General features: G+C 33.8%; 4 protein-coding genes across 11 annotated transcripts; all 4 read left to right on the forward strand.

The window, feature by feature from the left end:
* Positions 1-1,759: 1,759 nt before the first annotated feature.
* On the forward strand, positions 1,760-2,395 carry LOC123914987. The gene has a single exon (XM_045966147.1). The coding sequence runs from the start codon at positions 1,760-1,762 to the stop codon at positions 2,393-2,395; it is 636 nt and encodes a 211-aa protein (XP_045822103.1).
* A 6,181-nt stretch (positions 2,396-8,576) lies between these two features.
* LOC123914437 (ribonuclease P protein subunit p25-like protein) lies at positions 8,577-11,911 on the forward strand. The gene is made up of 9 exons (XM_045965594.1): positions 8,577-8,752; positions 8,884-9,006; positions 9,257-9,337; positions 9,429-9,517; positions 9,868-9,942; positions 10,564-10,625; positions 10,716-10,778; positions 11,076-11,261; positions 11,623-11,911. The coding sequence occupies exons 2-9, from the start codon at positions 8,884-8,886 to the stop codon at positions 11,688-11,690; spliced, it is 747 nt and encodes a 248-aa protein (XP_045821550.1). The 5' UTR covers positions 8,577-8,752; the 3' UTR covers positions 11,691-11,911.
* Positions 11,912-13,945: 2,034 nt separating this feature from the next.
* LOC123914436 (ribonuclease P protein subunit p25-like protein) lies at positions 13,946-17,587 on the forward strand. 8 transcript variants are annotated; one of them, XM_045965590.1, is made up of 9 exons: positions 13,946-14,027; positions 14,206-14,328; positions 15,421-15,501; positions 15,585-15,673; positions 15,767-15,841; positions 16,145-16,206; positions 16,307-16,369; positions 16,518-16,700; positions 17,145-17,587. In XM_045965590.1, the coding sequence occupies exons 1-9, from the start codon at positions 13,977-13,979 to the stop codon at positions 17,204-17,206; spliced, it is 789 nt and encodes a 262-aa protein (XP_045821546.1). In that variant the 5' UTR covers positions 13,946-13,976; the 3' UTR covers positions 17,207-17,587. The 8 variants fall into 8 exon arrangements, with proteins under 8 accessions (XP_045821546.1, XP_045821541.1, XP_045821542.1 ...); XM_045965592.1 differs by having other exon boundaries at positions 13,997-14,091; XM_045965591.1 differs by having other exon boundaries at positions 14,000-14,091; positions 14,201-14,328.
* Positions 17,588-22,451: 4,864 nt separating this feature from the next.
* On the forward strand, positions 22,452-26,542 carry LOC123914438 (ribonuclease P protein subunit p25-like protein). Its single transcript, XM_045965595.1, has 9 exons — positions 22,452-22,610; positions 22,726-22,848; positions 23,819-23,899; positions 23,989-24,077; positions 24,167-24,241; positions 25,284-25,345; positions 25,435-25,497; positions 25,684-25,854; positions 26,170-26,542. The coding sequence occupies exons 2-9, from the start codon at positions 22,726-22,728 to the stop codon at positions 26,235-26,237; spliced, it is 732 nt and encodes a 243-aa protein (XP_045821551.1). The 5' UTR covers positions 22,452-22,610; the 3' UTR covers positions 26,238-26,542.
* Positions 26,543-27,994: the final 1,452 nt, after the last annotated feature.

Here is a 27,994-nt window from a genome sequence, read left to right on the forward strand (position 1 = left end):
TCTATCAACTTAATTAAACTCACGAGACTCTCATGAGAATATTTTATTAATGGAACTTTCTATTCTACCTAATCAAGTATCTTAATAATGAAATTACTATTTTTATTTAATCCGCACTACATCTATTTAAATGAGATCCGAATATTTTAAAATGAGTAATTAACTTTAAAGTATAAAATGAGTAAATCTCGATCAACCATTAATTTATAAATCAAAAGTAGATATCGTAGATACATCATAATAAATAATTAATTTTTTTTGTTACATGAGAAAAGAAAATGAAAACTAAGTCCTTGAGAAGACACACCTAACACATCATCCAATAAAGCATATGATAAACATTGTGGGAGTTCATTGAACGTGACAAGATGATTTGAACTATTAGCTCGCAACTTAGCGAGAAAGTCTACACAAGAATTTTTCTCCTAGAGGATATGATGAATAGAAATTGTTCAATTCTTAATAAGATAATTTCATGAGTTCCAAAAGATTTGCATAATGATGAAACCACAGAGTGTTCATCTTCATCAATTGTACCACATTCAGCGAGTCAGAATAGCACATAAGTTTTCTATAGCCCACTTCTCAATATATTTTGATTCCTATACAAAGAGCTTGAATAGTATGGAGAACAATAGAGATCCCCGAGCTGGCACTGGCAAAGAAACCAAGTTGATAATTGCCATAGTGCATACAGATTAGACAATTATAACCCTCTTTTATTGGATTTATCAACACACTTGTATCAACCTTGAGAATCATGGTATCCTCATCTCATCTCATCTCCATGTTTGCTGTTAGACAATAAAGTATTGGGCTTTAGTTAGTGAGTCTTTATACTAGTAAGTTAGAGTCTATTAGGTATGATTATAAATTCTCTTGTAATCCTTATTTTATGTTAAGCTATTGGTATTCTATGAAACCCTAGCCGTGTTTATGTTTCTCTTTGCATTCTACTCTATTTAACATGGTATCAAAGAGCTTGATCGATTTCGCTATTATTTGAAAGAAACTTACTGAAGGACGACGAGAGCAATAATTATCGCTGTGATTGTTGCAGTTGTGGAAAATTAGATCGTTTCACAATTTCGGGTACTACTTTTTCTTTTCTTTGAATTTTGAATTCTTTGATTGATTGGATTTTGGATCGCTGCTGCTTGTTGAATATTGGGTACTATTGTTAGATAAGGAGGGCTAGTGCCACCGTTCTTTTGTTTTATTTTGGATTAGAGCAAACAAAAAAATTGGAATTTGAGACAAAAGGAGGGCCACGGTTTCCAATTGGTACTTGGTATTTGAGATAAAATATTTTGACATCCGGTAGTGTTTTTTGGTTGTTTCATAGTTGATAATAATGAATAATGATAAAGATGATTCTCTTCAATCTATAAGTGTTCAATTGAATGGAGAAAATTATCTTTATTGGAGCTATGTAATGAAGAATTTTTTGATAGGAAAAGATATGTGGAGTTATATTGATGGAACTTCTGTTAAGTCAATGGATAGAAAAGATGTTGATAAGTATGCGGAAGCTTTGAAAACATGGAATAAAAATAATTCAAAGGTTATTACTTGGATAAATAATTCAGTCTCTTAGTCGATAGGCATGCAGTTGGCAAAATTTGATACTGCTCAGGAGGTTTGGGAGCATTTGAAACGTTTGTATGAGCAGTCCAATTTTGCAAAACGGTATAAGCTGGAGAGTGATATCAGGGAGCTTAAGTAGAATAATATGACAATTCATGAATTTTATTCGGCCATGACTAATTTATGGGATCAGTTGGCTCTTATGGAATCACCTGAATTGAAAGTTGTTAAAGCATACAATGACCATAGAGAAGAACAATGTTTGGTTCCACTTTTGATGGCTCTTCGTGATGATTTTGAGGGACTTCGTGGAGCTATTTTGCATCGTATTCCTCTTCCTAAGGTTGATTCAGTGGTTAGTGAATTGTTGGCAGAAGAAACTAGGCTTAAGTCTCAGTCTAACCCACATCAAGCAAGAGGAATTATCTCGAATCCTTCATCTGTTTTTGCTGCTCCTTTTCACAAAGGAAAACCTCAAGGGAGGGCTGCTATTGGTTTTGATGAATGTTCATTTTGTAGGGGAAAAGGTCATTGGAAATCACAATGTCCAAAATTGTTAAAGGTAAGTAGAACGGATTTTAGGTCTCCTTCATCCAATGTTGTTGATATTGCTCCTACTATGGTGGGTTCTAGCATTGGTCACATATACTCACCCGAGACTATTTCACAAGCATTTGATCTTGTTGAGCAATTTCAAAAGTTTCTCTCTACCCAGCCTCGTGCTATGTCAGCCTCCTCTGTAAAAGGTTTGACTCTCCCAAATTCCTCGGGATCCACAATTCAGGAGGCTGATTGGGACATACCGTAGACATGAGGACTTTATGTCTTTGTTGAGCTAAGGAGTTCTGTTTATTGTGATTTGAATTTCTTTCTGGTTTGATTCTTCTGATTGATTGCATTGCACTTCTCCCTTCTATTGCACTTCTCTTCTGATTGTATTACACTTCTATTCTGATTGCATTGCATTTCTCCCTATTGCACTTCTCTTCTGATTGTATTGCATTTCTCTTCTGATTGCATTGCACTTCTCCCCCTATTACACTTCTCTTCCGATTGCATTGCACTTCTCCCTATTATTTCTTCTGATTGCATTGCACTTCTGATTGCATCTCTCTGTTGGTTGATTCTTTTGTTCGATTGGTTTTGTTTTGGTTAGCTTGGACTGGATTGGATGTTGGATTAATTTGTTTTGGTTTCTCCGTTGACTGTGAATTGCTCCTCTCTGTTGATCATGATTTTAATTGGTTTGGTTTGTTTTTGGGGTTTATTTATAACAAGCTTAAAGCTTAGTATGAAGGTGTGAAAACACAAGAAGGGGGGGTTGAATTGTGTTTTAAATATGTTAAAACTTTTTCAACTTTGAACACAAGTACTTAGCAGCGGATAAATAAATCAAACACACAAAGGGAATCAGAGAGAGAGAGAGAGAGAGAGAAACACACAGCAGATTTATATTGGTTCCTCTCACAAAACGAGAGTAGTCCAGTCCCCTTGCACTACCAAGGGATTTCACTATAATCACACAAGATTACAAATGCTCAAGCACTCAGCAAGAGACTTCTACACAATGTTCAAGCACACAGCAAGAGACTTCTCAAGCTTAAGAATGTAAATAAAGTTTGTTGAAAGTGTAATACAATACTCTTAAAGAACCTTAATGATAAAATACAATGAGTACACAAAGACTTCAAAGTATTTGAGTATGACTGAAATTCTCGGTTCAGAGGATGAGAGTTTGTATTCTTGGATTATAAGAATAATAGCTTGTACGTGCGTGTGTTGTATTTATGCAATCCACTTCATCTAGTATTTATATCACTAAGAGAAGTAGTCGTTGCATATGACCGTTGATGAAGATAAGCTTGTCTTCTTGCATATGTCTTGATGCAATTTGGGTGTAATCCAAAATAGAGTAAGAGTTTCAGTAACTTTGACCTGGTGCAGAGAAGACTTTCCATATTAAGCTAAGAGACCAGACAAGTCACGTTCTCTCCTAGAGACTAGGAAAAATGTAAGATGCTGTTCTGATCTTCTTGAGAGGTCGTTTTCTTCATTGGTAAAAGTGTTGACCTTCATGGACGAATCTTCACAGAAACCAAGATCAATTCAGAGTTTAGCTAGCTTCTGAGTTATCAAGTCCTGAAGTTCTCAACCTCTGATAGTCATAACTTCTGACGTTGATATCCTCTGAATCATTATGAACCTCTGAGTGTTCATCTTCTGGCCTTTCTTCAGAACTTGTCTTTAAGTTAGTTATGCACACTTAAAATAAATTTTTAGTATCTCCAATTGTACATTTAATACTTTGTTATCATCAAAACTTTAATAAGCTCAGGGGGAACATTTTTAAATCAATTTTGTTCCAACATAGTAAGCTTTAGCTTTAGGGATGATGTTAGAAGTTTATATTTTTTTGTATGTTAGAAGTTTATTTTTTTTAGTATGTTTTTCGTATTTTGTTTGACAAACTCATAATGCTTCTTGTTATGAGTTTGAGGATAGATGTTAGACAATAAAGTATTGGGCTTTAGTTACTGGGCCTTTATACTAGTAAGTTAGAGTCTATTAGGTGAATTTTTTTTTTCCTACCCCAACATTTATCTTTATACCCCAACATTTAAAATTGAAAGGACTAATATGTCCTCATATAGAAGGTAAAACTATAAAAAATAAAAAAAAATAAAAAATCTACCCATTTTAGAAAAAGTGTGCCGGTGTGAGAAAAGGAAAAAAAGAAAGTAAGTGTCAAAATGCATACCAGCACACTTTCATATGAGTGTTCCGGTTTAAAGTTGTTACCGGAAAACTCATACAAAAGTGTGCCGGTAACAATTTCAAACCGAAACACTCATATGAAAGTGTGCCGGTACGTTTTTTAGTTTTTAAATTAATTTGCATACCGGAACACTCCAAACCAACCATTCCGGTATGCAACTTTTCTGGGTTGTTTATATTTACCGGACAACTTTAGCCAAATGTTCCGGTTTGTTAATTGGTTTCCTTGAGTGTTTCTTCAACAACACCTCTGTTTCACAACATGTGCAACCATTTTAATTTTCACCTCTCGCTCAACACCACTTATTCTCTCTTCCCCCAATCCCATCCGCCTCAATCCTTCACTCATAACAACAACAAGACCGTCTTCTCCCACCACTCCACCACCACCATCTTCCTCCAAGTATTGCCGTCCGGTACGAAGCTCGCCACATAACTATCTCCCAACATCTCTTGTTTGCGAAATACATTCCTTAGCCTTCGAATCTGATTTCCGTCATTCAAACATTAAAGCCAATCATCATAAAGAAAACATCAACAAAACAAAAACTTTTAAAAACAAGCCCAACAATGGTGGTTGGAAACTTGGAACTTCCTTGATGCTTTCAAATATCTCTCAAAACACATCAAGCTCATAAAAGCCATGACAATCTTCACCTATGTTTTTTGACAAATCAAACTACTAAAAAATTTGACCCGGAATAAGAACAAGAAGAAGATGGTGGTGACATTAATGATGGTATCATAGATGAAAATTAAAATATTGGACATGATACTAAAGAAGAAAAAACAGAGGACAAAACAGAGGAGGAGGAAGTAGAAGTATAAGATGTTGTTTCATTTGAGAAGATAAAATGTAGTGACGTAAGAATGGAAAACTATGACAGCGACAAAAGTTGCAACTTGCAAACAAAGTTAATAAACCGGAATACTCCCTCCGGTCCTTATTATAAGAAACACTTTGAAAAAATCACATAGACCAATGAAGCACATTTAACATGGTGGTGTCTAAGGTGAGGGCTCAATTAAGTCCCTCACCGGTATACCACTCATTCTAACCACTAGATTAAATAATTCTACAGGATCTTATTAGACACTACCACACTAGATCTTGTACTCTCTTTCTCTCTCCTTTCAACTTTTGTATCTGGAAAAAAATGTCTTCATCATCCTCTGATTTAAATCCAACTTTCACAACTAAAACCAACCTGAAAGAAAGCATTAATTTGGTTTACTCAATTTCAATTTGATCTTGCCTGCGAAAAATTTTTGTTTGGAGAATTGTATGGATAATTTTTTCTTAAAATTTTTGTATTGACAATTTTTGCTTTCTTTCATGAGTAGTACATCGTTTCCTTATTCTCTAATCTCCCAGCAGCAACCCCTGCAAGGAGTGTAGGGAGTGAAGATTGGATTTTTTTCCTGACCATTAGAGTAAAAGAGTAAAATACAAAGTGTTAAATTCCGGTTTTACTCTCAAAACTCATTTCATGTTTCCCACAAATTCCTTTAAAACCAAAATCCAGTTTTTAATTTTGAAGAAAAAATTGTCCAAATAAAATACAAACCAAACCTATAATGTTTTTTTAAGATTGGATTTACATCCGAAGGTTGAATTCGGGGGACGGAGATAGAGTATGTTTCTTTGCCATTTGCCACGATGAAGAAGTTGAGAGGAGAGAGATAGATCAAGTGTGATAATGAATAATGAGATCATGTGGGATTATTTAATCCAATGGTCAAATTAAGTGGTACACCGGTGAGGGACTTAATTGACCCATCACCTTAGAAGCAACCATTTAACATAGTTATTTTCATTTAATACTCTTATAAATTTTAATTTATTCCATGTATACCCTTATTTAATTACTCTTTATTCAACTAACTTACTTATTTTTAAATTCTCTCTCATAATAAATAAGGGCATAAGTGAAATTGAACATTTAAAACATTTGAAAATTGGTCAAAGTTTCTTATAAAAAGGACCAAATTTTTTGCCCTAAGTGTTCCTTTTAAAAAGGACCGGAGGGAGTACTTGGTATAAGTGTTTCGGTAACTGTTTTTCTGGAAAGTGAACAACGAAAAAAAAACCGGAACACTTTTTTGAATAGTGTTCAGGTAAAATTAACATATCGGAAAAAAAATGTTCGGGTAAAATTTACTAGAGTAAAATAAGGGTAAAATAGGAATATTTTAAAATATGTTGGGGTAAAGAGATAAATGTAGGGGTAGAAAAAAAAATTCCCTATTAGGTATGATTATAAATTCTCTTGTAATCCTTATTTTATGTTAAGCTATTGGTATTCTATGAAACCCTAGCTGTCGTTTATGTTTCTCTTTGCATTCTACTCTATTTAACATTTGCTAGCTCACCATCATTGTAATATGGGCTTTGTCTAAGGTGAAAGAGTCACCTAAGTCTTGCACCGTGCAAGACTTGTTATGTTCGTTGGATCAAATTAATCTACAAGATTGTACATGTACCATAGTATATCATATTAATTAGTTTTTTATTAATTTTTTTGACACAGTTTTTATTAATTAGTTAAATAATTATTTTTTGGGTGATGTTAACCTGTGCCCTAAGGGTACATGTTAAGCTACCTAAAAATAGAAATATATCATTTAATAATACAAATAATTTAATATTTAGATAATTGAATACACCACAAGTTCAATAAATTTTTTTCACATTTATTTTCTTAACATGTGCCTTAAGAGCACAAGTTAACATTCTCCTTATTTTTTTCTTTCTCTCTCCTCTGTCACTTGAAAAGTCCACCTCTTCATCTGAAACTCTTGCTATTCTTTTACTAAAAAAAAATTAAAAACTTCTAAATCTTATATTCCTTCTTGATCATCATAGTTTGTCTGTGCCTTCAGAAAATTACAAACAAATTGGAAAGACATAGTCCAAATTATGACCAACATTAAAACAAATTAATTTTATACGTAGCCACGCGTGGGAAAACAGAAAATTAAAACAAATAATCCTTTTTTATTAAACAAACAAAACAAAATGATTCTTAAAATTTTGTTATCATTAATTTTACAATTGCAAGACAATATCACTTTGTAAAGTTCTAAGGAATTATTTGATGATCATGAAAACGCAGATCAAAACAATTTTCTTACTATTTTTCAAATTCAGTATGTATAAAATTGTAGTGTTGCGTCAAAATAAAATAAAAATGCAGTGTTACACACTGCTGGATCTATAGGAAAAGAGGATTTAAAATATTTTTTTCTTACTATGGAAGTTCTTGATGTGAAGGCATGATGGTGGTGAGAGGTGTTGTTTTGCAGGTGAGTGGAGGAGGCACAAAGATAGAGGTGCGGTTAATTGGATGAGAGAAAAAAAAATCAATTAGATGAGAGAGAAAGAAAAAATATTGGAAATTATTTGGTGTTGAGGCTGTAGGATATTCTGATAGATCTTAATGCATCCAACGAATTAAATAAAGTCTTGCACGGTGCAAGACTTGTGCTGCTCTTGCACAATAGACTTTGCGGTTAGTTCCAAATGCTTGATGAGTGAGTTGAAGTTGAGAATAAATAATTGCAATCATCGAGTGCATATTTATTTGGCTAGACGTTGTTAAAAACCAACTTGTTTGTTGTGCACAAAATATTCCACACAGTCAAAGTAGCAAGTATCCCAATCCCAATAGCACTAATTATTGAATGGATTATCTTATTATCCAAATAGCACTAACTATACTAAACATTAAACATATACTAAATCATTAATTTTTATAGTTCCCCCAACGACTTTTCTTTTTTGTTGTCATGATTTTGGTATGAAGTTTATATCGCCGTTATCGATGACTAATATTCGTTGGGGGAACTTGTAAGGCACACAAGGTGAGTTCTCCCCTGTTAACCAATTTTTTTGCCAAAAATCGAATCCATGATCATATACTTAAGAAAATCAAAACTCTTACCACTTGAATCAATTCATTGTTGGTATAATGTTTTTTTATTATTCAAAAAAAAAAAGAAAAGAGCAACCTTAATTAATTAAAAAAAATAAAAGAAGAAAGAGAATAAACAACCACTTTAACTGTTATTTGTAATGAGTGGGCTTGTCCATAAAAGCCCATTGGGTAATAGTAATGGTCCAGATGAGTTTAGCGGTCTAATCGGATCGGCAATAAGACCGCGACCAAAAACCCTACTCACACGGGCCTTCATCTATAGATAGAGCTTACAATCTTCACGTGTATCTTTTTTTCTCGGCCTGAAATTAAAACCACAAATCAAATCCATATCCCCAAACCAAAACCTGTAAACACTGCGTGAGAGAAAGAAAGAAAAAGTACTATCTATCATTCCTTCATTCATTCACATATTCGCCCCCAAACCCATCCACCCAACCTCACAAACCACGGTATCTATCTCTTTCTGTTTTTCTCTCTTCAATATTATAAACCCTAGATTCATCAATTAATGCTTCGATTCAACGCTTTTCGCTAATTGATTCTTCTGATTTTGATTTTGATTTTGTTTTTGTTTGTTCAGATGGATAGATATCAGAGGGTGGAGAAACCTAAAGCAGATGGTCCTATTAACGAGAATGAGATCCGCATTACTACTCAAGGAAGGATGAGAAACTATATCACTTATGCTACCACACTCTTTCAAGTCAGTAATTAGTACTTAATTAATCCATTCTTATTAGATAATTTCATATTAATTACTGTTTTAAATTTAATTTCATGTTAATAATTGTTCTTCGATAGAAGTATATTCGATAGGATTAATGCCAAGCGAATGTTTTTTTCTTTCTGATTTTACAATGATTTTAGCGATTTATCTTATAATGAACTGATGTTTTGTTATTTTTTGTGACATTTAATTTAATTTTTGCGTAATGTGTGTTTTTCTTATGTAGGAGAAGGGAACTGATGAAATCGTTCTGAAAGCAATGGGACGTGCGATAAATAAGACGGTAACGATTACTGAGCTAATAAAGGTGAGAGGGTAGATATATTTATGGATTGAATTGGTTTGGCATTTTGTTTATTTTACTATATTGTGACTGATATGTTGTTTACTTGTTTCAGAGAAGGATTGTTGGTCTGCATCAGAACACTGTAATTGGATCGACTGATATTACTGACACATGGGAACCACTTGAAGAAGGCCTTCTTCCGTATGGTTTATTGTTTTTACTATGTTATCCTGTCGAATAATTTTTAACAAACTATCAATTTGGTCTCGTAACTATATAAATATAATAGGGAGTCCCTCGCTGAAATATATAATATCCATCAATTGAGTCTCTGCTATTAAAGATGTTTGAATCTAAATTGACGGATTTCATAAACTTTGGAGATCAAATTGATGGATTTCTTATACTTTAGGGATTACTTATGATGTTTAGATAGTTGATGGACTAAATTGGAGAGTGAGGTTTAGAGACTAAATTGATGGTTTATTTTATTCAATAATTCATGTATGCGTGGGTGTGATTCGTTTTTGTTTTGTGTTTTACTTGCACAGTTTGGAAACTACTAGACATGTTTCAATGATCACAATTACGTTGTCCAAGAAAGAACTGGATACATCCTCTACAGGGTAAGTACCTCTAAATTGTGCGGTTAGATGCGTTATCTTTTAATAGTCTTAGTTATTTGTTAAGCAAACTACTTGAGGACGATGAAACATGTTAGCTATGTCCATGTGGCACCGACCCTTCAGGTTGAATGTGTATTCGGTGTATTTCACCATCATAACGCCAATACATACATTTTATGTATTAAAATTGCATTTTACCGCATTAGTTTCTCAATTTAATACTGGTCGGTGTCCACATGTTCATGTTGTGTTTGGTGCTTGTGTTAATGCTTCATAGCATGCTAAACCCTTGACTTCACGGAGTGTAGTAACTAGTAACTACTATGTCTATCGAGCTGCTGTATTTATTCTTACCTGATGAAGGGTTTGGTTTCATTAACTTAGTAATCTTTTAGTTTCTAATGGTTACAATTTTTTACTTTTTATTTTTTGCTTTTCTAATTTTGCCTTCTACTAATAAATATTCAATCGAAGTATTCAACTCCCTAAGTATTAAGGTCCAGTCATGATTTACATTTTACACAAGTCTGGCCGTCATTCCAACTATGTTTGGAAATTTTGTATTTTGTTCATTTCTTTAATTGTGTTCTCTTTGGGTCTAAGTTGTTTTTCCTCATGCAGATATCAACCTCCTCTTCCAGCTGATCAAGTAAAACCTTTAAATGAATATGAAGAGGATGGAGGTGAATTAATAGTCTTTTCTTTGATATTTTAAAGAGTGAAACTTGTGATTATTATGGCATGTGTAGTTGTTAACTATGATTTTGATGCAGAAGGCTCACCAAGGATGCGAGGAAGGGGACGTGGTCGTGGAAGGGGCAGGGGTAGAGGTAGAGGTATTGCTCAATACTTTGTTTTTCCTATTTAACTATAATTGGATGACTGACTGAGAATAAGGGTTTGGTGCCGAATGATTTGAGAGATTAGATCTCAACATGTTGTATTTATAATGAAATTTGTACAAAGGAAAATAAATAAATATAGGGATTATATATGGCCTATATCCAATTAACTACATCAGAGATGTATGCAAGAAAATAAGAAATAGTTAGTAGACGAAAATAAGGAAGATAATATCTCAATCTAATATTCTATTTATTACGCCATGTCTCAACAAAATTTATTGTTTGTAGGAATGTACAATAATGGTGGTATGGAATATGGTGGTGATGGTTGGGATGGTGGACGTGGTTATGGTGGCAGAGGGCGTGGCCGTGCATGGGGTCGTGCTTTCCGCGGACGAGGACGCGGCTATGGTGCCCAGCCGGCTGGTTATTATGACAATGGTGAATATGATGCACCACCTCCTGCCCCACGTGGTAAGCATCCAAGAGCACACATTTGATTAATTTTATTCATGTGTTATCATGAGATTCGGTAATACCAGTTATGTGCTAGTCCAGTCAAATAGTTTGTTTTGTACTATTTGCATTACACATGCTGCAGAAGCAAATTAGTTTTTTGAGCTCACCAATTGTTTTCCATTTGTTAGTTTTCTTTGCCCCTTGTGTTACCTTGTTTCGGCATTTTAAGTTTTCTCCCTACTTATTTGGACATTGTAGTAAAACTTGCAAGCACTTGTGCTGCTGTTTGCTTATTGTTCAATTCAAATAATAAATAGTCACCTTTTTAACAAAAAAATTTAGTGGTTGATAGTAAACTTTTTTTAATGGTTTGCAGGCCAAGGTCGTGGAAGGGGAAGAGGCCGTGGACGTGGTCGAGATGCTGGCCGTGGAGCAGCTGCTTAGTTAGAAGAGGGTGCCTTTCTGCTTAGTTATTTGGTATTATTTGAGTCGTTCAGTGTTGCGGCCATGTTCCTGCAGTTTTGGTTTTGTAGTTCTTTCCCTTGTAACATCTATAATTTTAAGTTGGAGAGGTTGAGTTAGATATATTTCTTTTGTTTAGACTTTGAAAAAAGAGTCGAATTTGTTAATTTTCTTATATAGAAATAGAAATGATTGCATCAAAATTCAAGCTTGCTTTGCACTTGACGTTTCATTTCTAAAATTGAAAAATTGAAATTTTGGGTAGGAATCTCTGTCGTCGTATTATTAGGTTTTTATATTAGGTCGAACTTATCCTTTAAAAATTGGTTTATATATGAATGATGGCACTCTTTATACATCCATTTCAGTCATTATCTCTATTTTATGTGGTATTTGAGTTTTTCTCAATAGTCTCTGCCAACAATACTGTGTTTGGTGGTGGGTGACCTATGAGTGCTACTCTTTATATACTTATTCTAGACCTTAATACTCTTTGTATACTCTTGTCTGTTTTCCCATATAATTAGTACTAGTCTTCCTTTACTCATCATCTCTTTAACTCTTAACCTCGAGTCTATTGTTTTAAAAAAAATTCAATTGTATGCAAATGGAAATTTAAATCTAGCACCTGCTTTATTGCAATTTGCATCCTTTTCGTTTAGGACTTCAAGAAAATAGTGTATATATATTACATTTACAATTTGAGTTGTGTTTTTTCTTGGTTTCGTAGTTACGAGACATTTTTCTACAAGAGGTAATTGAATTACTAACGATAATATGGGTTCTAACTTCTTACATATTGTAAAACTTCCGATTTGTGATGTGTATAATTTGCTCGTTCAATGGTTCTTTAGGTTTAGCGACTGTCTGGTTCAATTTTTAGGATGAGAGGAAAGAGGAGGGGAGCAAAATTCCTCATAAGCTCATTTTTTGCTTCCCCCAAATTGGGGGGATTTGGAGGGGAGGGGAGCTCTCTAAAGTTTTATTATATGGGCAAAATTATCGTCAATTTATTCTAAAATTCCTATATTACCCTTATTATAACTTTTTGACAAAGTAACTGCTAAAACATTTTGATGTTTCTACGTTGGTATTATTCATTTGATTTAACCAATTTCAAGATACAATTTCAAAATTATCCTCAATTTCCTACGTTGGTTTTATTCATTGTCCCTGTTTTGGTTTCGTTTTTGGCAACCTGTTAGGGGACTTTTCTTCCTCTTGTAAATTTACATCTTGTAAAGTGCATATTGTACTTGCTGTACATCTTGTAAGGTACATATTGTACTTGCTGTTTCTAATAAATCTTAGCCTTCATCAAAGTTCAGGTTGAATGTTGGGGCAGCACAGCACTAGCTCTAAGTACTTTTTATTTTTATTTTTTTCTGGAAAATAGTACTAGCCAATTACTCATACATGTATGAAGAACAATATTAATCAACATTTCTTTGTTGATTGAAAATTATTCAAACCGGTTTAAATATTTTGAGCTAGATTTTTTTTTTTTTTGAGCTAGATTCATCTATGATTGTTATTTCTTACATGTAAAATAAAATTTTAATTAATATTAAGTTTTTAAAACACGAGTGTTATAAAATTTTAAGGATAAAATGGTAAATTTAATTTAAACCCCTCGCTTCTTCTTGTGAACTAAACATATATTTAATTAAAATCCTTCACATCCTCACCCTTCATTTGATCCAAACATATATTTAATTGACATATCTTTCCTCCCTTCCCGCCCTCTCCTTCGTTGAACCAAACATGCCCTTAATGCTGCATGGATTCTCGGTTCTTTTTCGACATTCATTGCCAATGAAGCGTGACATTGCAAGGAAGATTTCCTAATGATGAATTGCATATGTAAATGCAGTAATGGATGTTAGGAAATCAGTGCCTTTCATTCACTTCAAAAGGAGTTGTATAGTTCAAGATATTGTCAAAATACAAGTAAATGTCAAGTATGAAGTACAATATAGAAATGTATACGGAAGTCTGACAAAAAATTGTTCACAAATCACTCACATTAGGAATTGGACTCGAGATCTCTCGAACAATTCGTCTAAGAGGGAGTTTACTACATGTCACAACTAATATTTTTATATTATTGCAATACTATTACAGTAATATTTCACCAAATCAATAAAATCGTAGTTGTTTTTTTTTTCTTAAACATGTTAGTATTTCTTATTTTATAATGAGTGGGCTGGGCAATTTAAGCCCATTGGGTAATTTGTTAGAATGGTCCAGGTAGCGGACTAATCGGCAATGAGACCGCGAACACGTAACCCTACTCATCAGACTTTTTCTTCTGCTCGGGTGCGTGTAAAATTTCTCTCACATATTCGCTTCCATCTTACTCACTCACTCACAAGTACAAACGGTATCTGTTAGACATAACTGTATAAACCCTAGATTGAATTAATGCTTCGACTTTAATAATGTTTATCATTGTTAATTGATTGATTATTATTTGATTTTGTTTTTGATAGTTCAGATGGATAGATATCAGAGGGTGGAAAAACCCAAGGCAGATACTCCTATTAACCAAAATGAGATCCGTATTACTACTCAAGGAAGAATGAGAAATTATATCACCTATGCTACCACTCTCTTTCAAGTTAGTAATTGCTTAATGCATTCTTTCTTATTATATATACTAATAATAATAATAATTGTTTTAATTAAACTAGGGTTTTAGTTTTAGGAGAACCTAGAGGTTTAACCAGAGTTGAGAATGTATCTTTCACCAAGGGTTAGAGACCTTTTACAGGTGACGGTTATTCGGTTACTAGTAAACTAGCGTGTGTGAGTTACAGATCGTCGTTGAATTGTCATTAGGGGGCCGTGATTTGATCACGGGGTAAACTCATGTATTGTTGAACATTGTGTTCTCTATTTGGTTGATACATGGATCCTTCGCGGATTGGGTCTTGGCCTAGTCCAGAACACGAACAAGTCAAAATGCAGTGTTTAGAAAGACTCGTGTCGTGTATATATAAAACCATAAATTGGAAATGGGTGCATTGAAAAACAATTTCATGTAAAGAACTGGATAACAGGAGGGCTATCAAATTGAAGAAGATACTCGGTAAAGCAAAAGTGGATTTACTAAATCAATCGGTGAAAGGAATTTCTTGAAAAAACACGTTTGATGCAAGAGAGAAAAAGCAAAGAGAGGGAATGCGAGAGACAGACAGAACAAAAGTCATAGTGACGCACACAAGAAAATAAGGTCCAAGATAGACGATAGACAGACAGAGCAAAAGTACATTCAAATGCGAGAGTGATAGAATGAAGGTTGGGAGGGAAATAGTTCCTCATTTTATCAAGCCATAATCAGGGGGAGATATTCTTTCTCAACAAGTCTCCTAACTTCCAATGCTATTGGGCCTGATGGATAATATGGTGGGTGGCTCAACAACGGATATAGGATTGGATTTGATACCATATAGGATTGCCCAACCGGATTGATTAGATACTACCTATAGTCAATGTGGAATTTGGTTTGTCCAATATCCCTTGAAGCACTTTCTTATTTTTGATGTAGCCAGTTTTTTGCCATATATATTTTGTTTTTTGTTTAATGTATACTTCACTCACAATTTTATGCTGGTTTTAGGACTTATCTTTTGTTTGGTGTGATCCATTCCATGCATGCAAATATCAATTTATTTGGAATCGACTAATATTTTACATTTGTTTTCTGTAGGAGAAAGGATCTGATGATATTGTTCTCAAAGCAATGGGACGTGCGATAAATAAGACTGTGATGATTACTGAGCTAATAAAGGTGGGGTCGATATCTCTATGCAATAAATTGGTGGGCATTTTCTTTTGTCTTACTATTGTGACCGCTTTGTCTGCTTGTTTCAGAGAAGGATTGTTGGTCTGCATCAGAACACTCAAATTGGATCAACTGATATAACCGACACATGGGAACCACTGGAAGAAGGCCTTCTTCCGTATGGCTTATTGTTTCCTCTATGCTGCCCTGTGAAATTAATTTTTCTATGCATGAGTGTGATTTTTTTCGTTTTTGTGTTTTACTTACTCAGTTTGGAGACTACTCGTCATGTTTCAATGATCACAATTACGTTGTCAAAGAAAGAGCTGGATACATCCTCCACAGGGTATGAACTTTCATGATATTGCACGACATCTCTAAATTATGCTGTTAATTGGATGCTTTATCTTTTTATAGGCTTAGTTATTTTAATGCACACTACTTGATCACTAGTTAAGGAGGGAGGGGGAGAGGGAGGGATGGGGAAAGGAAGGGAGTCAATTAAATATACAAGTTTGCAAGCATTAAGGTCCAGTCATGATATACACAAGTCTGGTTGTCTTTCCCACTGTGTTTGAAAATTCTTTTTTTGGTTATTTTTATTGATCTCTCTGTTGGCAAGATCTAAGTCGTTTTTTCTCTCATGCAGATATCAACCCCCTCTTCCAGCTGATCAAGTAAAACCTTTAAATGAATACGAAGAGGAAGGAGGTGAGTTAAAAGTTTTTTATTTGGTATTTCAAAAAGTTAAAAATTGTGATCATTATGGGTGTCAGACTGTCAGTAGTTGTTAACATTAATTTTGATACAGAAGGCTCGCCAAGGATGCGAGGAAGGGGGCGTGGTCGTGGAAGGGGCAGGGGAAGAGGTAGAGGTATTGCTGAGTACTTAGTTTCACATCTTTAACTGCAATTGGATGCAGTATAGATCATAGATTGATCAAACATTCTTTCTTGAATCCTTTTATGGTTCCTATTAAAATACAAAATTTTCTCATTTCTACACAAATTTATTCTTTGTAGGAATGTACAATAACGGTGGTATGGATGGTGATGGTTGGGATGGTGGGCGTGGTGGTGGCTATGGTGGCAGAGGGCGTGGCCGTGCATGGGGTCGTGCTTTCAGGGGACGAGGACGAGGCTTTGGTGCCCAGCCGGTTGGGTATCATGACAATGGTGAATATGATGCACCACCTGCCCCACGTGGTAAGCATGCGAGTCCACCAAATTCAGGTTTCTAGATATGGATAAGCTGTTATATATAAATATGTTATGAAATGAAGTTTTATTAATACCAGTTGTGTTCCACCATACAGAATAAATTTGTTTATTCTAGTCCAGTCAAATATTTTGCTGTTTGCTATTTCTTTTACATGATGCTTCCAATTTAATCAAGCTACAGAGAAGAATTATTTAATTTGAAATCAGCAATTGTTTTCCTCATCTTATCTGTTGGTTTCCTTTGTCCCTTGTGTTACCTTCTTGTTTAGGCATTTTATAGTTGTTGTTTTTCAAGTTACTTCAATGGACGTTGTAGTAAAATTTTAAAGCACTTATTGTGCTGCTGTTTGCTTATTGTTCACATAATATTCTTTTGCCTTTTCTTCAAAAACTTAAGTGAATGGTGTGTAACTTTTTTGTGGTTTTCAGGCCGAGGTCGTGGAAGGGGAAGAGGTCGTGGACGTGAGGCTGGCCGTGGAGCAGCTGCTTGATCACCTGGGTGTTGGTTGTCATGTATATGGTCTTGTTAGAAGAGTTATTTGTTAGATTTGCAGTTATTATTTTTATATTATTTCAAATGCCCAGTGTTGCAGCCGTGTACCCGCAATTTTGTTTTTGTATTCTTTCTCATGTAACATCTATAATTTTATGTTCGGCAGCTTGAGTTAGAGGTAGTGTCAAGTGTTAACGGTAGTGTTAACGTTCAGAATGGTTCTGTCCAAAAGACGACAGTCGTGGTTGCAGTGGTATGCAACTGTTTAGTTATAGTTTCAGCTATTTGTGTCCTATTTACACACTTGAATACCAATTTGTTGTAATTTGATTTTACTCCACAAATTAAATTTAATCTAAATTTTTAAATGTTTCTCCAATTTAACCGCAACCGGACTGGCCAGTTGCATCCGAACCAAGTTTGGTGTGGAAAACTCTAAAATTTGGCTTTGTTGCAGGACTGGTGAAAAATCGGAAAATGAGGTGGTATTCTTGGTAAAATAATACTAATACATGATCACGTGTATTTCAAGCGTCGATAATTTCAATATGAAAGTTAAAAAAAAAAAAAATCAATATGTAAAAGTGAATTTAACAATAATTTCATCTATCAACTCCAAGAATCCCTCAAAGAATCCTTCAAGACTACATCAAGATGTAATCCTCTTCTTCACCTAGTTTTGTAGTGTGTTGCTATAAGTAGATGAATTGATGAATTTTGTTTAGCATCCTTGTGATTGCTCTTGTGTGAATCCTCTCTAATAAAATGATAAATCTTAAAGAGGTTGATACTTCATAAGCGCCTAGTTCATCAAGCAGTTGAAGTATCAGTCTCTGGTTCATTAATCTCACTAATCTTGTATTGTTGATTCTTTGATCAACCTCTTTTCTTGGGATTCCTTTCTCTCTTCCCTTCCTAACTACGTTGTTATTATGTTGCTTTCATTGTTGAGTTGCATAAGCGCCTGAAACACAACCAGAGTGTCGCTAGACACATCGTAGATGTTTTGGGTTTTACATCTTACTTTACGATTTGTCATTTTATTAGAGAGGGTTAACTAGTCTGGGCCAATGAATTTTTCTTATAGTATGTTGTGTATTGGTCGAGTCTTTTTTACTTAATTGAGGGCACACGTTTGACTTTTGTTTTTGGTAGAGAAAAAGAGGGTGAATGGATGACAAATAATTTTACGATTTGCCATTTTATTTGATAGAGAATCACCAGTCTGAGCCAATGAGTTTTTCTTGTAGTGTGTTGTGTATTGGTTGAGTTTTTTTTTCCCTTACTTAGAGGACACAAGTTTGACTTTTGTTTCTGGCAGAGAGAAGAAGGTGACTGAATGACAAAAAAAATTATGAGAACTTTATTGGAAGTTGACTATTCATATAATTATATATAAAAATACATATTTACCTGTTTTTTAAAGTTATTACGTAGTTCTTCTCCGGTCGTTCTTGATTTTATTAGAGAGGATTAACTAGTCTGGGTCAATGAATTTTTCTTATAGTATGTTGTGTATTGGTTGAGTCTTTTTTACTTACTTAGAGGACACAAGTTTGACTTTTGTTTCTGGTAGAGAGAAAGAGGGTGAATGGATGACAAATAATTTTACAATTTGCCATTTTATTTGACAGAGGAATCACCGGTTCGAGCCAATGAGTTTTTCTTGTAGTATGTTGTGTATTGGTTGAGGTTTTTTTTTTCTTACTTAGAGGACACAAATTTGACTTTTGTTTCTGACAGAGAGAAGATGGTGACTAAATGACAAAAATATTTATGAGAACTTTATTGGAAGTTGAATATTCATATATTTATATATAAAAGTATATATTTACCTGTTCTTTAAAGTTAATGTGTAGTTCTTCTCCGGCCGTTCTTGATTTCTTTTTATCCAATTTATTTCGTAGTTATTGCGGAACATTGATTGTCATTTAACCATACTTGTCTATTTGGTCAACTTTCTAACGACTAGTTTTCATCCATAGCAATTTTGTTTAACCGACAACTGGTCATGTATCAAAGGACAACTGGTTACACAACAGTCACATATCAAAGCTTTAATACCATGTATTCTTTTACCAAATAGGTCATGTATTCTTTTACCAACGAGTCATGTATCAACGGACAACTGGTTAACAACAGTCACATATAAAATCATAGTCGTACTAGATTGTATAAGATCATAAAATTGCAACAGACAATTGGTTATCTCTCAACTGCTACATTGTAACGGCTCTATTTATCTCAAGATAAATATAAGTCCAACCACACTTAATAAGAAGCATGAATGTATGTGGACGTTGCTGCAAAATAAAAAAAGTGTTGTGCTATCAGGATTTTGTATTGCTAAAGGAAAGCATCCCTATGATAAAACATTGATGTTTATAGCGAAATAATTCAACTTGTGTACTCGGTTTTACCATGAATAACAAATGAGGATGAATAAATGAAAATTACGAGGATGAATAACAAATGTGTTTTTTTCTCATTGAAATGCAATACTTTAGAGTTTGAATTCTCTAAAGTGTTTAATCAAAAATTACTCCAATTTTAAATATAAGCAAAAAAATAATTTCTTAGATTCATTAAATAAAATATGTATGCAGATACATACTTTATTTAATAAACTTATAAAATAATTTTTTTCTTATATTCAAATCCGGAAGGAGTATAATATATACTATTTATTATTATTATTATTCATATTTCACAAAAAAAATTGAAAAAAATTTAGACGAGTTGGACCATATTGCACATGATCTTTACCCATGAATTAATCGAAAATCCTCACTCATTATTTACATAAAATTTGCTCAATAAAGTGGGTTTTGGTCTTTGTGCTTAAGTCTCATGAATCAATGAAACTCTACCAAATGCGTCAAAAAAAAAAAATTAAAATGAAACTCTACCAAATAAGGGAGTATAATCAAAATGAAAATTAAAAATAGGATATAAGCTAAGAACATGAACATTGGTGTGAAAGGAGACTTGCCCAATCGGTGGAAAGCATAACCAGGTCTTAATGTCTTCATCAAAAATTTAGACTCAACTCATTACATGCAAGCTTATCACATCACACAATGATATCAAAGCATAATTAGGTTTTAATGTATTCATAAGAAATTTAGACATTAATATTTTCAAAAAAGAAATTTAGACATTAATATTGTCAAAAAAGAAATTAAGACATTAATGTTAAAAATTCAATGGATTTGATTTCACTAAAAAATAAGAAGCGCTGGTGTTGTAATATAGTAAAAGACATAAAATAGTAACAAATAAGAACTAGACAATTGCCGAGAAATTAAAATGAATAAATAACGAGCCTACAAATAGCTTTGAATTGAATATATAAGTTGGTACCCATATTTATTAAAAATAAAAATACAACAATTATTTATCAATGATCAAATTAAACTCGCCTTCACATTACACACTTTATTTAGCTCGCTGTAAGATTATCATACTAGATAATCACTCAATACTAATTATACTCTTATCATCTGGTTGAACCAATTATCCCCAGCTGTTTTTTGACTAAGAAACTTGTTGAAAGTTCTCATCAAGCACATACCTTTGTTCCTTAATTTTTTGGAATAATGGGTTTTGTCACCGCATATATGTCTGCAAGAGATCGATATTTCATCTTTTTTGGTTCATCAATCTCACAGATCTTATTACTAACGAGTCTTTGAGGATTAATGGGTTTTGTCACCGCATATATGTCTGCAAGAGATCGATATTTCATCTTTTTTGGTTCATCAATCTCACAGATCTTATTACTAACGAGTCTTTGAGGATTAATGGGTTTTGTCTCCGCATATATGTCTGCAATAGATCGATATTTCATCTTTTTTGGTTCATCAATCTCACTGATCTTATTACTATTGAGTCTTTGATCAACCTCTTTCTTTGAAATTCTTTTCTCCCTCCCCCTCATAACAACATTGTTGTTGTTGTTGCTGCTGCTACTGCTTTCATTTTTGAGTTGCAGAAGCCCCTGAACTACACCGAGAACGACACTAGACACATCACCATTGTTTTGGGTTTCACATCTCACTTTACGATTCCCCATTTTATTTGACAAAGGAATCACCGGTCTTAGCCAATGAGTTTTTCTTATAGTATGTTGTGTATTGGTTGAGTTTTTTTTCTTCTTACTTATAGGACATAAGTTTGACTTTCGTTTCTGACAGAGAGAAAGAGGGTGACTAAATGACAAAAAAATTTATGAGAACTTTATTGAAAGTTGAATATTCATATATCTATATATAAAAATACATATTTACGTGTTCTTTAAAGTTAGTGCGTAGTTCTTGTACCGTCTATCCTTATTTATTTCTAACCCATTTATTTTGTAGTTATTGCAAAAAATTGAGTGTCATTTAACTATGCTTGTCTATTTGGTCAAATGTCTAACGAGTAGTTTTCATCTTTTTTTTTTTTTTTTTTGAACATTTTAGTTCTTGCTTTTTACACGGTCGAACCAATTATCCCTAGTCTTGTTGAAATTTTTAATCAAGCACCTACCTTTGTTTCTTAATATATTGGATTAATAGATTGTCACCGCATATACGTCTACAACAAATTGATACTTCTTCATCTTCCCGGTTCATCAATGTGATTAATCTTAATATTAAGTCATTGACCAATTTCTTTCCTTGGGATTCTTTTCTCCCTCTCCCTTCCTAACAACATTGTTGTTGTTGTCGCATTGTTGAGTAGCATAAGCATTTGAACTGCAACCAGAGCACCACTAGACACATCATTGTTTTCGGATTCACATCTCACTTTACGATCTGCCATTTTATTCATGAGATAATTCACCAGTAGCCAATGGATTTTTCTTGTAGCATGTTGTGTATTGGTCAAGTTGTTTTCTCCCCTAAATTAGAGGACACACGTTTGACTTTTGTTTATAAAATACCTATTAAATAAGCAACTCGAAGGTTCAAATTTGAGCTATTTTTCCTAGTACATTATTTAAAGATCTTCTTTGTGAAAATTGATCATCTAGCCCCTTGAATTGCTATCAGCCCCCAAAAACCCCAAAATACCCTCAATTTTGGGGGCAATTAAGGGGCGAAAAGAGCAATTTTCCTTCATTGAGGTGATGCTTAAAAGCCCATATGATTGGTGGGCTGAAGCATAAAAGCCCATTGGGTAATAGTAACGGTCCAGATGAGTTTAGCGGTCTAATCGGCAATGAGACCGCGACCACATAACCCTACTCATCAGCATTTTTAATCTGCTTAATTAATTAATCGATTTTCTTTCTCCTTTTCTCTCCCTCAACATTCAAACCCACCATATCCCCAAAACCTGCAAACTCAGAGAGAGTACTATCATCGCCATATTCGCCCAAATCTACCCTCCCAACCAACCTCGCCTCAACGCTAACGGTATCTCTTTCTGTTTTTCTCTCTTCAATATTATAAACCCTAGATTCATCAATTAATGCTTCGATTAAACGTTTATCGCTAATTGATTCTTCTGATTTTGATTTTGATTATTCAGATGGATAGGTATCAGAGGGTAGAGAAGCCCAAAGCAGATGCTCCAATTAACGAAAATGAGATCCGCATTACTACTCAAGGAAGAATGAGAAACTATATCACTTATGCTACCACTCTCTTTCAAGTTAGTAAATAGTACTTAATTAAACCATTCTTATTAGATAATTACATTCTAATTAAATTTGAAGTAGGTTGGATAGATAGGATTAATGCCTAACTGAAAATTGTGTTTCAGATTTTTTGAGAAATTGTGTTTCAGATTTTTAGTAGTACCAAACTTTGTTCTACTGTATGTTTATGTAATGTAATGTAATACAGTGTGTAACTTTTAAGATTTGAGTATTAATAACTTGTTAATTTTTAGTGTGCTGTTCATGAATAAATTCTCATAAGATAAGGAACTAGTACTCAGAATGGAGTATATAGGAAAGTTCACGCTGCATATAGAGAAAACAAGTTGATTGAAATGTAGTGTCATCGGAAATGCAATAAAACCATAAACCTAGAAAAGAGAAGGTCATACAAGTCATAGTGTCATCCACGAGTAAACCGAGTCCAAGATAGACAGACAGAGTGAATGTATATTTGAATGTGAAAACTGAAAACTGATTGCCAGAGTGATAGAATGTAGGTTTGGAGAGGACAATCATTCCCTGCCAGAGTGAAGGTATATTCAAATGCAAGTTTTATGTGGGGGGGGAGATATTCCTTCTCGACAAATTCCCTTATGTTGAATGCTATTGGGCCAAATGGATAATGTGGCGAGTGGCTCGCAATGAACCCATGATAGGATTTGATACAATCTTAATTTTTAGGCCCAACTGCAAAGTCAACTCCACAAAACCAACTTATTAAACACTATCTCACCATTTGCACTTCCTTATTTTCGCTTTAGCCAACTCTGGTTTTTTGTTTTTACTAGGTTAGTTTTTACTTTATCATTTTACATGAGTTTTTGCTGTTTTCAGGACTTTTCTCTTTTATTTTGTTTGGTGTGATACATGCATGCAAGTATCAATTTATCTCTAATCAACTAATATATTTTTTCAATTTTTGCTTGACTTTCAATATTTACCTACATGTGTTTTCTGTAGGAGAAAGGATCTGATGAAATTGTTGTCAAAGCAATGGGACGTGCAATAAATAAGACCGTAATGATTACTGAACTAATAAAAGTGAGGGGTCGATATCTCTAGCAGTAAATTGGTTGGCTTTTTGTTGTTGTTGGTTTCACTGTTGTGACTGCTCTTTCTACTTGTTTCAGAGAAGGATTGTTGGTCTGCATCAGAACACTCAAATTGGATCAACTGATATAACTGACACATGGGAACCACTAGAAGAAGGCCTTCTTCCGTATGGCTTATTTTTTCCTCTATACTACCTTGTCAAACAATTTATGTGCATGGGTGTGATTGTTTTCTTTTTGTGTTTTACTTGCTCAGTTTGGAGACTACTCGTCATGTTTCAATGATCACAATTACCTTGTCAAAGAAACAGCTGGATACATCCTCCACAGGGTAAGAACTTTCATGATATTGTATGGCATCTTATCTTTAAATCATGTTGATACGTGCTTTATCTTTTATGGGCTTAGTTATTTTTGAAGCAAACTCTTTTGGCACTAATTAATATTAGCTTAATCATATTAAGGGTCTTGCCGACATGTTCCCTAAGTTAGGGCACATGTTAAGGAACCCCAAGTAGAAATTTTACTTTGAAAAAAACAATAGTTTGACTTTTAAAAGTTGAATGCACGTGTTAGCATTTGCCTTATATTAAAGCATTCATGGTGTTTTTTTTTTTTCCTGAACTAAATGTATCATTTTATCTTTCTATGGATGTCCAGAACAATTTTTACTATTTATAGTTACAAGATTTATATTAGCTTGATGAATCGGAAATGAGAAAGGACCAAGGTTTTAATGAAGCACATATGAATCAATTATGTAAAATATACTCGTGATGTTTTAGCTTTCTTATATCAAACACAATTTCCAAGCTTCTAAAAAAATAGAGATTTTTCTTAAATTTTTATCCCTTAAATCCCCCTTTGTCTATTTAAATTCCCGACCAATCGTGTTATTTTAGAAAAAAGTTTCGTATGTATAGGTTCACTAAGATTTATTTGCATGTTTCCTTTGGCATTCGACTTTTAATTGTACTTGGTTTTTCAAAAGCAACATCAAGTACGACTGAACATATTAGACCTCTGCTCAAGTACGACTGAACATATTAGACCTCTGACTTTAAGCAGTGCGACAAATACTATGTTAATCGTGCCTTTGTACTTATGATTATCTGACTTTGATGTAAACTGATGGAAGGAAGGGCTTGATTTCTTTAGCTTATTAGTTTACAATTTTACACTTTTAATTATTTGCTTGAGTCTTACTAATGCATGGGTTCAACTAAATATTAAACTGTTATCTCTAATTAGTTGCAGTCATGATTTACAGATGTGGTTGTCTTTCGCACTATGTTTTAAAATTCCATTTTTTTTGTTTTGATTTTTAACTGTATTATCTGTCGGCTAGATCTAAGTTGTTTTTCCTCATGCAGATATCAACCTCCTATTCCAGTTGATCAAGTAAAACCTCTAAATGAATATGAAGACGAAGGAGGTTAATTAATAGTCTTTTCTTTTGATATTTCAAACTAGTGAACACTTCTTATTATGCATGCTTAGTTGTTGAATATAACTTTGAAACAGAAGGCTCACCAAGAATGCGAGGAAGGGGGCGAGGTCGTGGAAGGGGCAGGGGTAGAGGCAGAGGTATTGCTGCGTCTTTTGTTTTGCTTATTTAACTGTAATTAGGTGCAGTGTGGATTATAGAATTATCATAAATGCTTTCTCTTGTATTTAACATAAAAAATTATCTGATTTCTACACAATTTATTCTTTATGGTTTCTTTTAAAAATAAAAAATGATCTTATTTCTACACAATTTATTCTTTGTAGGAATGTACAATAATGGGGGTATGGAATATGGTGATGGTGGACGTGGCTATGGTGACAGAGGCCGTGGCCGTGCATGGGGTCGTGCGTTCCGGGGACGAGGACGGGGATATGGTGCCCAACCAGTTGGGTATTACGACAATGGTGAATATGATGCACCACCTGCCCCACGTGGTAAGCATTTGAGTCCACCAATTTCAGGTTTCCGGATATAAATAAGTTGTGATGTATAAAGTATTATCAAATGAAGTTTGATCAATACCAGTTGTGTGCTGTCATACAGAACAAATTTGTTTATTTTAGTCCAGTCAAATATTTTGCTGTGTGCTATTTGCATTACGCGATGCTTCCTATTAAATCAAGCCCCATAAGAAAATTACTTAATTTGAACTTGCCAATTTTTACTCTTGTTGTCGTGTTACCTTCTTGTCTTGGCATTTGAAAATTATTTAAGGATGCCTGTACTAATTTTTGTTTGATGATGTGCAGGCCGAGGTCGTGGAAGGGGAAGGGGCTTCGGGCGTGGTCGTGATGCAGGCCGTGGTCCAGCTGCTTGATCACCCGAGTGTTGGTTGTCATGTATATGTTCAGTTAGAAGAGGGTTGCCTCTCTCTGCTTAGTTATTTGTTAGCTGTTAACTTGGTATTATTTGAAGCGTTCAATGTTGCAACCATGTTACTGCAGTTCTGTTCATCATAATTTTAAGTTAGGCAGGTTGAGTTAGGTATTGTTTAGACTTTGAAAAAAAGTCAAAAGTATTCCAAATTTTCAAATAGAAATTATTGCAGTAAGTTTTTCTAAGTTTTCTTTGTAGTTGACGACGTTTCATTTATGTACTATAAATTTTGGGCAGGATTCACGACGTCATATAGTACTATTTTTCTCTCTTACAAAACTGAGCATTTCTGTACTTTAAGATCAGTTTGGCTCAGTCAAGTCAAGGGAAGGGAATCATATATTTCTATGTCACTTATGCTTTGATTGGTTGTAAAAATAAAAAGAGAAGAGAGAAAGAGGTGAGAGAGAGTATGAAAAGAAAGAAAAATAAGAGAAATAGAGTAGATTTAATATATTGTTTGGTATAAGAGAAAGAGAGAAGAAATAGGAATGAAAGAAGAGACTTCTTTCATATTTCTTTTGTTTGGTTGAATAGAGAATGAAAAGAGAGAAATGTAATTGAGTTCAAAAAGACAAAAATATCCTTAACCAAAAAACAAATATTATGGTTGTAATAAAATTATTATTTTTTAATAATAATTGAAATTATTTCTCCTTTATATTGTTTAAGTTTAACCACCAGTCACCCATTGATTAATAAATTAATAAATCAATTTTACGGATTAATTATTATTTTTTATAATTTAATAATTTAATAAATCAACTCCCCACCCTCACTATCTTTCTTTGTCCACCAACGCTTCTAGTTTCTTCTTGCATCTCCCATGGTAACACCGAACTCATTGAGCTTGACCCTATAATAACAACATCACCATTTGTAAAAGAAAATCATCTCCCAAACCAGATCCAAGTATTGCTTGAGTTAGAATGTTGGATTCCTTGTTTTTTGTCTTCTCATATTGCAGTTGTAGCTCAATCGGAGCTTTTCAATTTTGTTTTTTACGTTTCTCGTTCATAGCTTGCTAGGGGTTTTATAACTGGTAAAAATGGCTTGTTATGTCAAATAAGTGGTCTTCGTTGTGTTCCAGTGCATACATGGAGAGAAGACAGGGGCAAAAATGGAAAGCTGTAAAAATGAACGGTTTCTCTCTCGTTTCTTCGCACATATGAGAAGATTGAAATATTAGTGGGTCCCATGGCTTGATCCTTCTCTCTTCGATAATTCTCTGATAAACCAAACAGATGAAATTCCCACTTTCTCCTCTATTTCTCTCTCACTTGTTTCTCTCGTCTGAAAATCACCTCAACCAAACACATTGTTAGAGTTGGTTTGGTTCAAAAGAGGGAATGAAAAGGGGAGAGGAGGGGAGACAATGATTTTTTTTTTTAATTATTATTTGTAAGAGGTGAGAGATTTTTTTTAATTATTTTGTCCGCAGGGAAAAGAGTAATTCTTTAAAGCTAATTTACATTTGTATTTTTATAATTTCGTAAACACAAATCAAACCATCTATTATCGAGTTATCATCATTTTGTAAAATTTACACTATGATATTCAACATGTACTACTTTTGAATGAAAAGTTCCAAACAAATAAATAAAAACAATGATGTACCAAGAGAAGAATACAGCTATTTGATAAAAAAAAAAATTACAAAAAAAGGAATACTATCAAAGAAGATAAAAATGAAATGAT

The sequence above is a fragment of the Trifolium pratense genome, linkage group LG3, assembly GCF_020283565.1.
Source record: "Trifolium pratense cultivar HEN17-A07 linkage group LG3, ARS_RC_1.1, whole genome shotgun sequence".
NCBI classification, from domain to species: Eukaryota; Viridiplantae; Streptophyta; class Magnoliopsida; order Fabales; family Fabaceae; genus Trifolium; species Trifolium pratense.